The sequence below is a fragment of the Zingiber officinale genome, chromosome 5B (genome assembly GCF_018446385.1).
Source record: "Zingiber officinale cultivar Zhangliang chromosome 5B, Zo_v1.1, whole genome shotgun sequence".
Lineage (NCBI taxonomy): Eukaryota > Viridiplantae > Streptophyta > Magnoliopsida > Zingiberales > Zingiberaceae > Zingiber > Zingiber officinale.
Window position 1 is genome coordinate 116,736,464 of NC_055995.1, and position 14,278 is coordinate 116,750,741.

The following is a 14,278-nucleotide window of genomic DNA, read 5'->3' on the forward strand; positions in this document are numbered from 1 at the left end:
AAGATAAAAAAAAAACTGACTCAAAAACAAAAGAGATTGTCAGTCGACCCCAAAACTCCAATAATACATTGTAGCGTTAGAGCGCCAATTGTGTTTGTACAAAATGATTCACTACAAGGGAGGTAATTTCAACAATGAATCAATCTATCCACCTCTCTTCATCTCACTTCCCGACACCTGAGCATAACACAAAAACGGGAGTGGATCCAACAGAACTTGTTCATGGATCATTGAATTGATTCCCATCCCTTGCACTTCAACACAGCACCGCCAGTTACGATCCATAAAAATGGCAAAGAATGCTAAGCTACAAGAAAACCAGACCCAGTGCAAGAACCGTAACGATCTGATGAATTCCTGTGGCGTGGTAGAAACTATGGGGGTCACTGGAGGCGGCTGCAGCTGTGGAGTTGGAGGAAGGCGCTAATGGTGTGCCATTCAGAATTGCACTGCTGTTCCTTCCTCCACTGCAAGAAGGATAGTTTTATCATGCAAGCATAATAGTTTTATCATTGTCTAACATAATGTATTTCTGAAAACTAAATAAGAACTAAGACTATATGAAGAGTACACCTACACTAATAGTATTAATGCTTCAAAAAAGAGTATAGTGCTTCAAGTTAATAGCATTAGGAGTGCAATGTGTAGCTTGTAATGTGTGCACAACAGCACAAAATAAAGAAAGGGAAGAAAAGACAGATCAAATATTGATATTTCCTTACGAAACCAACACCAAACGTATACAAGTCAACCCCTATCAGATTCCATGAATAAAAGTGCATAATGGAGATTGTTAAAATTATGAACACAATAGAAGCATCATGAGCACACAAATGTTCAGTTCTTCAGCAGGGTCAAACAAAAATTCATGGATTGGATACTGTCAACTCAAGAGCTAAAGATGATTGCACCTTGAATAAGCAAGCATGGTTTAAAATATAGACTAATTAAGATGTAGGACCAGAACGACATGGTTTCGATACCGTATCGCGCCATACTAGAAAGATGTTGAACGTGAAAAAACCAAGACGTGCAAAGGAAGAGTACGGACCTTCCGGCAAACAAACAAGAATCATGACCTGCACAAGAAAATACCCAGAGATGATCAGGTGTTGCAATTTGCAAGAACTTAAGACTTCCAGTAACAAAGTGAAGCGATGTTAAGTATCTATATTATCCACCGCAACAATCTGATCCTGAGTTTACTCAGGAAAAATTATTAATGTCGTTAACATTCTAGAGAAAAAACATGCTCATAAATCACAGATAATTACAAGTCACTTGTTAGAGTTATCATTTAAGGATAAATTCATGCTCTCAGATAGCCACGTTTGGTAGCAAACCAGGAATCCCTGGTAAACCAAATTATATATACAATTTTAATATCTTACACACCCTTATGTGAGCGGCATCCAACGTGGGCACCAAAATCTATTTTTTTTTAATTCCTCTCATCCTTCGCGCGGGCTTACTTTTGCTCCTTTTTTGCTCGCCTCTCTTCCCTAAAACTAAAACCTTTCTGCCTCTCTTCCCCTGGTTTCAACCCTAAACATAGGTCATCTTGTTCAACACTCAATTTGCAGCAAGTGAGTTAGGGTTTTCGTCGAAATTATACTAGTCATCTCTCTCCTCTCCTTTTAGTATTCATGTTTCAAAATGATGCAAGAAGGTATTGCAAAGATATGTTGAGCATTTATCTAAGAACCAGCTGTTTAAAAATCACTGCGAGATTACTTTGCTGTTTGATTTCAAAAAACAATACCACCCTGAAAGCAAGTCTGGACAATTCTGAACATGCTGATTTTCAAAAATGGGCACATTGGCGCTGATTTTCAAAAACCATTTATGAAAATCAATGCCAATGTGGTGATTGGTGCTGGCTTTCAAAGAAGTCAAACTAATGTGGTTCAGTATCTGTTTGAAAAATCAACATCATTGTGAAACTGCAATATGAAAACTAGCACCATCCCAATATATTGATAAAGACATAGAAGTACCAATGCCAAAATCTTAGAACTATTAAAAGTGCATATGTACATTTGTTTGTTTTATGTTAATAATGTATATTTTGAATAATTCCAATCATCAATTGATGTTGGTCATCAACTCTAATGGACCCGTGTTTTTAGGCTAGTTTAATGGTTTTTTTTGCCGTCTAATAATATGAAAGGAAATAATCGTGGGTTTGTTCGTTTACATGATCGACACAAAGCGATAATTAAACAGTCCCCTTTTGTTTTTCTTTTTAACATACAAGGAGCTAACCATGGAGAATATGTAGCTAACCAATGATACTCCACATCCATTAGAGACATCACTGATACATGATATAGAAGTCAGATGCCAAAGTAATAGTGAATGCCCTAATTGTAATATTCATCAGAACCGAATCAACGAACTAACCATGGAGAATATGTAGCTAAATGAAAAGGTAAAAGAATTACTTGGAATAATAGAAAAGTAGGACATCTTGGCTGAATCAAGTGATCCTGTGGATCATTATCCTGAACCAGTTACTTTTAGAACAAAGACTAGGAGAGGATGTGATCGAAATCGCTATGATTACAGGGATACTCCTATTAATAGTCCTATATGGTTCAAGCTTTTATCTAAAAAAAGAGAAGCATGATAGAAATCTACAAGCCTTATGAGAACATCACAGGACAAGGATCAAAAGTTGTTCATGACCGGGGAAAAGAAAACAAGTTCCTTCAGGAATTGAGATAATCTCTCCTATTTCTTGCATATCATACATATTAATTTTTTCTGTTCCCCGGTCAAGAACAACCTTTTCTCTTTGTCTTGTGATGTTCTTAGGCTTACAAATTTTTATCTTGTTTCTATTCTTCTGAGATAAAAGCTTGCACCACATAGGACTATGAATAGGAGTATCCCTGTAATCATAGCAACTTCAATCACATCCTCTCCTAATCCTTGTTCTAGAAGCAACTAGTTCAGGATGAGGATCCACTAAATGATCGCTTGATTCAGTCAAGCTGCTTTACTCATCTATTATTCTAAGTAATTCTTTTACCCTTTCATTTATTGCATGTTCTCCGTTCTCCTTGATTCGGTTCTGATAAAAAATAATACAAATATTACAATTAAGGCATTCACTATCCCTTGGGCATCTGACTTCTATATATCATGTACAGGTGATATTTCTAATGGATGTGGAGTATCATCAAGGTAAGGGAGATTTTCTACCAATGCATTTTTTAGAAGGGATAGAGACTAATTCATTAGTAACCTATCAAATTAGAAATGATTATTTAGAAACTGCAAATGAAAACTAAGTATGATAGTCTTCGATATTTATGTCTTCCAATAAAGTTATCACCCTAATATGTGAAGGAGTAGACCTCCACTTATTCGTGCACCTTCAATATTATATGGTTTCTGGATTGGGACATGCTCCAAAAACCATGTCTGCTTCATTATACAGAATCTTACATACTTAATAATGTCCATATAAAAAATCATATTTACCATGAAAAAAAACTTACAACCAAAAGACCAACAAATCCCTTTAGATATGGAACTGAAGTGGTCGTTTGATATGTCTGACTTGATGAAAACAGATCCTGATGGTAGTTAATTGCAGAGCAATAAATTGATGAACCGCTTCAATCCAATTGAATCTACCTAAATTTTCAAAATGATCTATAATATCAAGACTTAATGGAACCTTATATATACTAGAAGAAAATAGCACACACAAATGTATATAAAATGTAAAATTTATAAAATACTAAAACATCATCATCTACTTCAACTCACTTCAACTCTATGAGAATAGATTCTTGATCTAGTAGGCTATTTTTTATTAGAGAAGTGAGCAAGAAAGAGGTCATTCAATGCATTAATTGAGTTTATAGAAACAGAAGCACCTCTATATGCAATACCAAGAAACAGAGATATATTTCTTCTAGTGAAGGCAAGGACACTTGAAAGCTTAAAATGATTAGTTTTCTATTATGTACTTCTAACTTTCAAAACTAGAAAATGTACTTGCAAATATAAAGGTTTGAGATGTTAAATTCCAACTTTGAAATATATTCACTAGTAGACCACAAATTTGTTGAATATCTTGTATATCAACAACAACAACAACAACAACCAAGCCTTTTCCCACTAGGTGGGGTCGGCTGTATGAATCCTTTTACGCCATTGAGCTCTATCTCCTATTATATCATCATCTATATTTAAATAAATTTTATCTTGTTTTATTGTTGCTAACCAAGTCTTTTTTGGTCTTCCTCTTCCTCGTTTTATATGCATGTTTATCATAGTTTCACATCGCCTAACTGGAGCATTTATTGGTCGTCTAAGTACATGTCCGTACCATCTTAAACGTGTCTCTCTGAGTTTTTCCTCAATAGATGCAACTCCTACTTTCTCTCTAATGCTCTCATTTCTTATTTTGTCCATCCTCGTATGTCCACACATCCACCTTAACATCCTCATCTCTGCAACTCTCATCTTCTGCTCATGTGCTCGAGTCATAGCCCAACATTCAGCTCCATATAACATAGCAGGTCTAACTGCGATTTTATAAAACTTACCTTTAAGTTTAAGAGGTACTTTACGGTCACATAAAACACTCGACGCTCCCCTCCATTTCACCCATCCTGCTTGTATTCTATGTAAGACATCTCTCTCAATCCCTCCATCATTTTGTAAAAATGATCCTAAATATTTAAATTTCTCGGTTCCAGGCAACTCGTCCTCTCCTATCTTAACAATTGTTTCATTACTTCTAATATTGCTAAACTTAAATTCCATATATTCCGTCTTTAATCTACTAAGCTTAAAACCTTTCCCTTCTAGTGTTTCCCTCCAAGATTCTAGCTTAGCATTTACTCCTTCACGTGTCTCATCTACCAAAATAATATCATCTGCAAACAACATGCACCATGGTACTGTGTCTTGAATGTGCGCAGTGAGTTCATCCATAATTAGTGTAAAAAGATAGGGACTTAGAGCTGATCCTTGATGTAACCCTATCTTTATTGAAAATGCTTCAGTTACTCCGCCTGAAGTCTTTACTCTGGTCGCTACATCCTCATACTTATCCTTAATTAGTTCAATATATGTTACGCTAATCTAAAATTCTCCATATAATTTCTCTTGGGACTCCATCATAAGCTTTTTCTAAGTCAATGAATACCATGTGTAGATTTTGTTTTTGCTCCCGATATTTTTCAATTAATTGTCTAAGAAGATGTATAGCTTCTATTGTCGACCTTCCAGGCATGAATCCAGATTGATTTTCTGTCACTGTGGTCTCCTTCCTTAATCTTTTTTCTATTAATTTTTCCCAAAGTTTCATAGTATGACTCATTAGTTTAATACCCTTATAGTTTGTACAATTTTAGACGTCTCCTTATTCTTATATAAGGGACTAAAATACTTATCCTCCATTGATCAGGCATTTTTTCGTTTTCAATATCAAGTTAAATAATTTTGTAAGCCATTCAATACCTTGTTTCCCTAAGCACTTCCATACCTCTATCGGAATATCATCCCATTTAACGCCCATTGTACTTTTGAAATTTGAATTCTCTAATAAAAATTAAAATTTCGATCGCTTTGACATTACCTAAGTTAAGTTGGTCTCCTAAACCTTCATTAAAAGTTGATGAAAATACCTCTTCCACCGCTCTTTTATTTCTTCATCACTTACTAATACCCTATTACATTCATCTTTAATACATTTTATTTGGCTAAGATCTCTTGTTTTTCTTTCTCTCGCTTTAGCTATTCTATAAATATCTTTTTCCCCTTCTTTTGTATCCAATTTTTGATATAACTGTTCAAAAGTTTCATTTTTGCTTCACTCACTACTTTCTTAGCTTCTTTCTTGGCTATTGTATATTTTTAAATTTTCCTCGTTCTTACAAATATATAATTCCTTATAAGCTATTCGTTTTTCCCTCACTTTCTCTTGTACTTTCTCATTCCACCACCAAGATTCTTTACTTAATGGTGCATGCCCTTTGACTCACCGAGGACACTCTTAGCTACTATTTTCAACTTTGATACCATCTTATCCCATGTTGTATTAGAGTCATCGTATATTTCACCTAATGCTTGTATTTCTACCTTCTCTTTAAATATATGTTGTTTCCCATCCTTTAACTTCCACCACTTAATTCTAGGAATTGTATATATTTTCTTTCTATTATACTATGTTTGAGATGTATATCCAACACTACTAACATATGCTGGGTAGTTAAGCTTTCTCTAGGTATAACCTTGCAATATTTACAAATCTTTCTATCCTTCTTTCTAACCATAAGAAAGTCAATTTGCGATTTATTATTTCCACTTTTGAACGTGACTAAGTGTTCTTCTCTTTTTCTTAAAAAAACGTATTAGCTAATATAAGGTCATATGCTATCACAAAATCTAATATAGTTTTCCCTTCCTCATTTCTCGTTCCAAACCCATAACTCCATGTACTCTCTCATATTCCTCGTTTTTCACTCCGACATGGCCATTTAGATCACCTCCTATTAAAATCCTTTCGTTTGGTGGAATATTTTGTAATATTTCATCTAAGTCCTCCCAAAACCTTAATTTGGTAGCTTCATCTAATCCTACTTGTGGTGCATATACGCTAATTATGTTCATAGTTTCTTCGCCACTATTATCTTAAGAGTTATAATTCTATCCTTTTCTAACTACTCCTACAACTTCATCCTTTAACAAACTATCTACAATAATACCCACTCCATTTCTTGTTTTACTTTTCCAGTGTACCACTTAAAACCGAGTTCTCTATCATCTTTGTCTTCTCACCTATCCATTTTGTCTCTTGTACACATAAAATATTAATTTTTCTCCTAATCATCATATCTACTACCTCCATTGATTTACCAGTGAGAGTTCCTATATTCCATGTTCCAAATCTTAGATTATTAGTTTTCCTATCATATTTGTTCTTATCTAACCTATGGTGTGAGAACTCTTGCCTATTTAACACTGATTACACCCAAGTTCTTATGGAGATGTAGCGGTCCTTGCTGAGACGTTTAGCCGAACCCTGTAACGCAAACTCTTGCATATTTATCACTACACCCGAGTTCTGGAGATGTAGCGGTCCTTGTCGAGACGTTACAGTCGCCTGCAACGCGTTCCTTCCGAGGAACAACCTAGCATTAGCACAATAGTTTAATGGATTCATTCATTGAATATTTGTCATAGTTTGACGCTGGCTGGCAACCTAACGCAACCCTCCTCCTTTATCCGGGCTTGGGACCGGCCATGACTGGTCATCATGGGCGGAGTTTGAATATCTTGTATATCAAAAATAAAAAATAAAAAATAAACTGTTTAATGATCACTTTGTGTCAATTATGTAAACATACCCACAATCTTTTCCTCTCATTGTTGGATGGCCAAAAAAAAAGCATTAAAGTGACCTAAAATATTGGTCCATTAGAGTTTATGGCCAACATCAACTAATGGCTAGATTTATTCAAAATATATATTATTAACATAAATAAATAAATGTGCATATGCACAAATAATGATTCTAAGATTTTGACATTGATATAACACTATGACTTATGACATCTGTCTTTATCAATATGTTGGGGTGATGCTAGTTTTCATATTGCAGTACCATAGTGATGTTGATTTTTCAGACAGACACTGAACCACATTGGTCTGACTTCTCTATTTTTTTTAAAATTGTGTAGTGCTAGTTTTCAGAAATCAGTACCCAATATGGCTATTTTTGAAAACGAGCACCATCATGTTCAAAATTGTTCAAACTTGCTTTTAGGATGGTGTTATTCTTCGAGATCAAGCACCAAAGTAATCTCGCAATGATTTTTGAGCAATTAGTTCTTAGAAACTACAATGGGTAAAAGACAAACACTCAATATATCTTTGCAACACCTTCTTGCATCATTCTGAAATACAAGTACAAAAAGGAAAGGAGAGAGATGACTAGTAAAGTTCGACGAAAATCATAACTCATTTGCCAAGAGCTGAGAGTTGAATAAGATGACCTAAGGTTGGAACATGGGGGAAAAGAGGAGGCGAAGAGATTTAGGACTTTAGTTTTAAGGAAGAGAGGCAAGCGAAGGAAGAGACAGCAAAAATAAGCCTGCGCAAAGAGGAGAATTAAAAAAAACTAGATTTTTGCCGTGTCTCAGATGTCGCCCATGGTCATTCACAATTCACAGAGTATGGACAATCAATCTAAATTTATCAACTTGCACAACTTGATTAGGAAATAAGAGAACATGATTGTGAATTGTGAACACTAGAATTATAAAAATGAGTTCAAAGAGTGGCACACAGCTTACTTGGATCTGTAGTGGTGATAGCAGCAACTCCACTGAAGTAGCATGCCCCAGCAGCCATCCCTGTCCCATGGTAGTACTCATTGAATGCATACGAAGCATGTGCATCCACTGAATCAGGATCATAACAGATCTGACCCTGAAGCAACGCAGAGCAATTCACCTTCCCTGGCCCGCACGCCCAATCAAGCCCTGCCTGCAGCATCTTCGCGTCCGCCCCTTCCCTAGCCACACAAAACGTCTGGTTCGACGTGTCGTTGGCCAGCAGCATGCCTGATCCTGTCAGGTGCAGTGAGTAGGCCGGCACGCCATTGGCGTCGAACAGACCCCAGAACTTCTCCGACGTCACCCCCGGCCGGAGGTCCTCATCGTAGAGCTCGTAGATGTAGGTGGGCACCGTCACGCCTGGGTGCTTCGGCGTGCCAGTACTGTTGAGCACGTGACGGATAAGATTGCTGTTGTAGGTGTTAGCGTTGTCTGTGGTGGCGTCCGGCTCGGTCGTCGGGTCGCCCTTGTGCGGCCAGCCTGATTCCATCACCACCACGGGCACGTTGGTGACGTTGAGGTAGGCCATGGCGAAGTAGGCCGCGTCAACGACCGCGTCGAAGACGTTAGTATAGTGGAGCAGAGTGTTGGCGTCGACGGCCTCCTTGTTGGGCGGCAGCGGGCGGAATAGAGCGTAGTCCAACGGGATGATGCCGTTGGATTGAAGGTAGTCATAGTAAGGGTAGACATTGAGCATGAGATAGGAGTCGGTGGATTGAAGGAACTTGAGCAAGGGAACGATGACGGGTTCGAGGGTGCGATTGAAGAAGGCCTGCGACGGCGGGAAGGAATCAAGGATAACGGAGGAGGAGTGCGGGGTGGATACCTTGATGGCGCCGTCGAGGTTGGCGGCAACTAGAGCTGAGTGGATGTAGCGGAGAGCAGGGACGAGGAGCGGAGCGGCATTGGGAAGGGCAGTGAGGACCTCGGAGCCGACGGCGATGGCGGTGATGTTGACGGCGGGAACGTGGGCGACGACGTTGCGGGCGACCCAGTTGGCGGCGGTGGCGTTGGACTGGCCTACCGCGAGGATCTGCTCATTGGGGACGGAGATGGTAACGCTAATGCCGGTGTTGGCGAGCGCCACCAACATGGCCGGGTCGGCGTCGTAGAGACGGACGTGGTCGATGTGCTGCGACTTCAGCAGCGCTGCCACCTGCGTCGGCGACGGCATGTCGGAGAGCGCGACGCCGACGTTGACGCCGATGTAAGCACCTACCGGGAAAACGCGAAGTTAACTGGCAAAACCGTGGATTCTAACGTGCGCAGATGCAATAAAGAAATACGAATGGTCCCCGCAAGCACACACGCCACATAGACAGCTGGGAAGCAATATAGACCATTAAGAGATCTACGCTGCCCGGTACTCTTGCAATTTTAGAGCTAAGTTGATCGAACGGGCAATTTATTTTATCTTATTGGCTTCGACATAATAAATCGTCTTAATAAATCCTTTAAAAAAGTCACAAAAATGTATTATCATTCGAAAAAAAATAAACGAGAAAATAGTAATTGAATGTGACAATAAAAGATCTGATGGCGTTGCATGCAGCTACCAAATCATTTAAATTATTAATCGAATCAGTTAAAAAAATATGGAAAAAATTGACACAGAGAAAATAGAGGCCCCAAGTGGGCCAGACGGATGCGCTGTCCAATCACAATCATGCTACGGTTTTAAGTTTTTTTCCTGCAGCAGATGCTTGGAACTCACACATTAATTTTTTTCAAGTATTCTCATCCTACAGAACACAAGAAATCCTGTAAACACCTTTTTCACGGCAACAAAAGCAATAGGAACCACGAATGAGAGGCGGCGACGCTCGCCACAAACGGAGAAATAAAAAATGAATAGAAGAGTAAAACCTGCGCGATTACTGAACGGAAGCTATTCCTTTGAATCACAGTCTTCAAAACAACTCGCAAAAAAAAGGAGAAATTTCAGATATGCGAATGGATCTCACCTTCGTCGGCTAGGGCGGTGGACAACAGAGCTAGTAGAAAGAGAAGAAAGGGCGGCTCCATGACTTCCCCCCGATTCCTTTTACCAGATCGAAACCAGAAACAAAAGCGGGAGCAGAAATGGATCCAAATCGGCGATCGGAGTTGCCTTTGTCTTCCCTTCGAGGGAAGAAACCGGAGCGAGGCAGTGGCGAAGAGTGAGGGAGAGGAAAGAACAGTAAAAAGGCATGGCTTTAAGCTTTTTAATAAAGTTTGGTAGCAGTTTGTCTTTGTCCTCACTTCCGCTACATCTCCCGCCGTTGGTCGGAAATCAGACGACGGAGGACCAAGATGAGAGTTTTGGGAAGCGCTGTAAGCTTCGGGCGGCGTGAAATAGAGCCGTTTTGGGAATGATGCGGCTCCCGCTTCGAGTTCGTGTCGCAAACAGGGGAAAAGCATCAGAGAGGAGATGAGCTGGCATCAACGGTCGATTCTCGAGCCGGTACAGGTTGGAGTCGTCGTTTTCTTGGTTCGAGTTGGTTCGGAGATGGGAAAATTGGTTTATTTTGCACGAATCGCGAGGCGGATATTTCAGCACATGGAGGGTGAGGATGAGGAAGATCAGGATGGTGTTCATTCTCGGTTTATGAAATATCCTATGCAAAATCTCCTTTAACTTTATCCGTTGGCGTTGATTAAATCAAAGTCTCATTTGATTTCATTTCGTTAAAAAAATATCTTGAAATTACTATCTGTCATCCTTATCTCCGATCCGATCCGATCCATTGTAGCTATATAAGCACAGCACGTCGGTGATTGTTCTTCATCTTTTCTTCCGGCGTTCCAAAATGGGTTCGAAGACCTGCTCACTGTTCTTTTTCCTTCTCCTTTTGCTCTCCTTCAAGGGCAATGAAGCCTCAAATGCCGACCGCGGTCTCAGTCGCGAGGCATTCCCGGAGGGATTCGTATTCGGGACAGCGGCATCCGCCTATCAAGTGGAAGGGATGGCGCTTAAAGGAGGACGAGGACCCAGCATTTGGGAACCATACGTTAGAATCCCAGGTAGGTAACTAAGTGATCTTATTACATACTGTATTTACATGTGACGCTTTAGATCCCTCTTTGATTATCGTGTGAATGTCGATGTATTTCATAATGTTGAAAAGAGTGTTTTGTTGGTGAATGCAGGTAAGATCGCTGGCAATGCTACTGCCGATGTTGCAGATGATGAGTACCATCACTACAAGGTTCATCTTTTCTCTTATCTTCCATAATTATTCATCTTTTTTTCCATGTTAATTATAATTGTTTTATTGCATCAAAATACTGAAACGACAGTAGAAAATAAAAACATGTTTATTAAACTATACTCTGTAGTAGGCAAAGATCATAAAAAGGATGGCAAGGGTTGATTGCTCTCTTATAATTGCTTTGTGCTCATTTGCTCATCAAGTACTTGATGTTGCTCTCTATTCATAACGTGGTCTCTCCAAAAAAAAAAAAAAAAAACAGAAGTTACGGGCCATGCATGTTTTTCTTGTGTGCTTTTTTATCCTTTCTTGCATTTTATGTCATAATTGAACTAAAGCATGTCCTTTTGTCTATTTATTGCTTACTTGGTCTCTTTATGTCTATTTGTAATATAAAATTTAAGAAAACATTAATGGATTTATGATCATGCAGGAAGATGTTGACATCATGAAGGCATTCAATTTTGATGCTTATAGGTTCTCAATTTCATGGAGTAGAATATTTCCAAGTAATGAAAATATATAAATATATTATTTATTGTCTTATTTTCACCTTAAAGCTATTGCTTTAAATTAACTGAAATATTGATATTCATTTTTGCCTTATATAGATGGAACGGGTGAAATCAATTGGGAGGGTGTTGATTATTACGATAGGCTAATCGATTACTTGATACAACAAGGTACATTAGTTTCTCAAATTAGCAAACAATGGTATTGTTTTTTTTTTCTTCTAGTTTTTGAAAAATTGTTCAATATTACTATTTTCATATTTATCTTTTAAAAAATTGATATGATCAGGCATTACTCCTTATGCAAATCTTTATCACTATGATCTTCCTTTGGCACTTCATGATGAGTACCTGGGTTGGTTAAGTCCAAAGATAGTGTAAGTTTTACAAGTTGTAAACCGTAAAAATTATATTCATTAATATTTGGACCAAATGATTTTGCAATATATATTGATTAATTGGTATTCTTTTAGGGATGCATTTGCAGACTATGCCGATTTTTGTTTTGAGAGATTTGGCGATAGAGTTAAGAATTGGTTCACCATTAATGAGCCTAGATGTGTGGCAGCCCTTGGTTATGGTGATGGTAGTGATGCCCCGGGGAGATGTAGCACTTGTGCTGCTGGTGGGAACTCGACTACTGAGCCTTATATTGTGGCGCATAATTTGATCTTATCTCATGCAGCTGCAGTGAAAAGATATCGTGAAAAGTATCAGGTAAATTGTACTTCATTGATTTGGTTTAATTCAATGCATAGACTACCGCTAGTAAAAAATGTCTAATTTAAAGTTATGTTATGATTTATCATCTAGATGTTTTTCTTGATCTACTTATTCTATTCAGGAAGAACAAAAAGGCAAAATAGGAATCCTTTTGGATTTTGTTTGGTATGAACCTTATACTTACTCGGTACAAGACAAAGCCGCCGCTAAAAGAGCCATTGATTTTAGCCTTGGATGGTAAGGCCTTATTTCACTTTTTTTTCCTATTTACATTTTTTATTTTCTATTTGCCTTTTTTCATGGGGAATAGTTATCCGCAATTACAATGAAGGATAATTAGCTTAAAATGATGCTTCCTTGTAGGTTCCTTCATCCTTTAACATATGGATACTATCCGGAATCAGTTCAAGACATTGTCAAAGAAAGACTCCCTAAATTTACCAATGACCAAGTGGAGATGGTTAGAGGTTCATATGATTATGTTGGGGTCAATCAATACACATCCTACTATATGGAGGATCTTGGAACAGTTGATCCAAAGCCTGTTAGCTATCAAGCGGACTGGCATGTAGAGTTCAAATGTTAGATTTTCTCTAACTTTTTCAATTCAATTGATATACTTTATGTTATACTAATATTATTTGTTTCCTTATTATCTTGCAGATGATCGAGATGGTGTACCAATTGGTCCCCAGGTAATTCTATTATTTTGTTAAATTTTGTTATTATGGTATAATGATCATGTCTTTTAAAATACAACAAACGATATATCATTTGTAAGTTGTATTCATCTTCACATATTAAATTTGTTTGCATGTTTTATACATTAGAATTGTACAATCAAAATTATATCTAAAAGTTGATCAAATAATTCTTTAGGCCAACTCGAAGTGGCTCTACATAGTTCCATGGGGAATCTACAAAGCCGTGACATATGTGAAGGAAAATTATGGCAATCCCGTCATCATTTTAGCAGAGAATGGTATAACAATTTTTGTTTGTTATATATATAGTTTTTTTTCTATTGTTAGACATATCTTATCCTGATCCATATTATACAGGAATGGATCAGCCTGGAAATGTCACTCTTCCAGAAGGCTTGCAAGATACAACGAGAATGAACTATTACAAGAGTTACATCACCAACTTGAAAAGGGCTATGGATGACGGCGCAACAGTTATAGGATATTTTGCTTGGTCACTTCTAGACAATCGAATGGAACCTAGGATCAGGTCAAGACCATAGTCTATGTAAATTTCAAGAACAAGATTTCAACATTGGTTCAAAAGATTCCGATTAAGCTTTCAGTTCCATTCCGTTCAAGTTGTGTCTAGATTGCTTATTAGTTTAATAAGGGTGTACATTGTGCACGGAAAGGGGTTCTAGTTTTTGTATATAATATATGCAAAATAATCCAACTTTTTGTTCATTCCTTAGCAATTTTTCTAATGTTAGATAATTGACATCTTGGTGTATCTTTGTCTTTAA

The 14,278-nt window shown here is 37.8% G+C and overlaps 2 protein-coding genes across 4 annotated transcripts; one reads left to right on the plus strand and one right to left on the minus strand.

Annotated features, from left to right (window-relative positions):
• Positions 1-36: 36 nt before the first annotated feature.
• LOC121985485 (glucan endo-1,3-beta-glucosidase 2-like) lies at positions 37-10,537 on the minus strand. 3 transcript variants are annotated; one of them, XM_042538969.1, is made up of 4 exons: positions 10,328-10,536; positions 8,322-9,578; positions 1,052-1,079; positions 37-467 (listed from the first exon to the last, which is right to left on the minus strand). In XM_042538969.1, exons 1-4 carry the CDS (start codon positions 10,386-10,388, stop codon positions 308-310), a joined length of 1,506 nt encoding a protein of 501 aa, XP_042394903.1. In that variant the 5' UTR covers positions 10,389-10,536; the 3' UTR covers positions 37-307. The 3 variants fall into 3 exon arrangements, with proteins under 3 accessions (XP_042394903.1, XP_042394904.1, XP_042394905.1); XM_042538970.1 differs by having other exon boundaries at positions 298-467; positions 984-1,079; positions 10,328-10,537; XM_042538971.1 differs by lacking the exon at positions 1,052-1,079 and having other exon boundaries at positions 298-467.
• Positions 10,538-10,607: 70 nt separating this feature from the next.
• LOC121986957 (beta-glucosidase 26-like) lies at positions 10,608-14,035 on the plus strand. The gene is made up of 11 exons (XM_042540878.1): positions 10,608-11,366; positions 11,493-11,551; positions 11,988-12,063; positions 12,166-12,237; positions 12,356-12,443; positions 12,540-12,783; positions 12,911-13,026; positions 13,153-13,370; positions 13,453-13,484; positions 13,669-13,771; positions 13,851-14,035. Exons 1-11 carry the CDS (start codon positions 11,153-11,155, stop codon positions 14,033-14,035), a joined length of 1,407 nt encoding a protein of 468 aa, XP_042396812.1. The 5' UTR covers positions 10,608-11,152.
• The last annotated feature ends 243 nt before the right edge of the window (positions 14,036-14,278 follow it).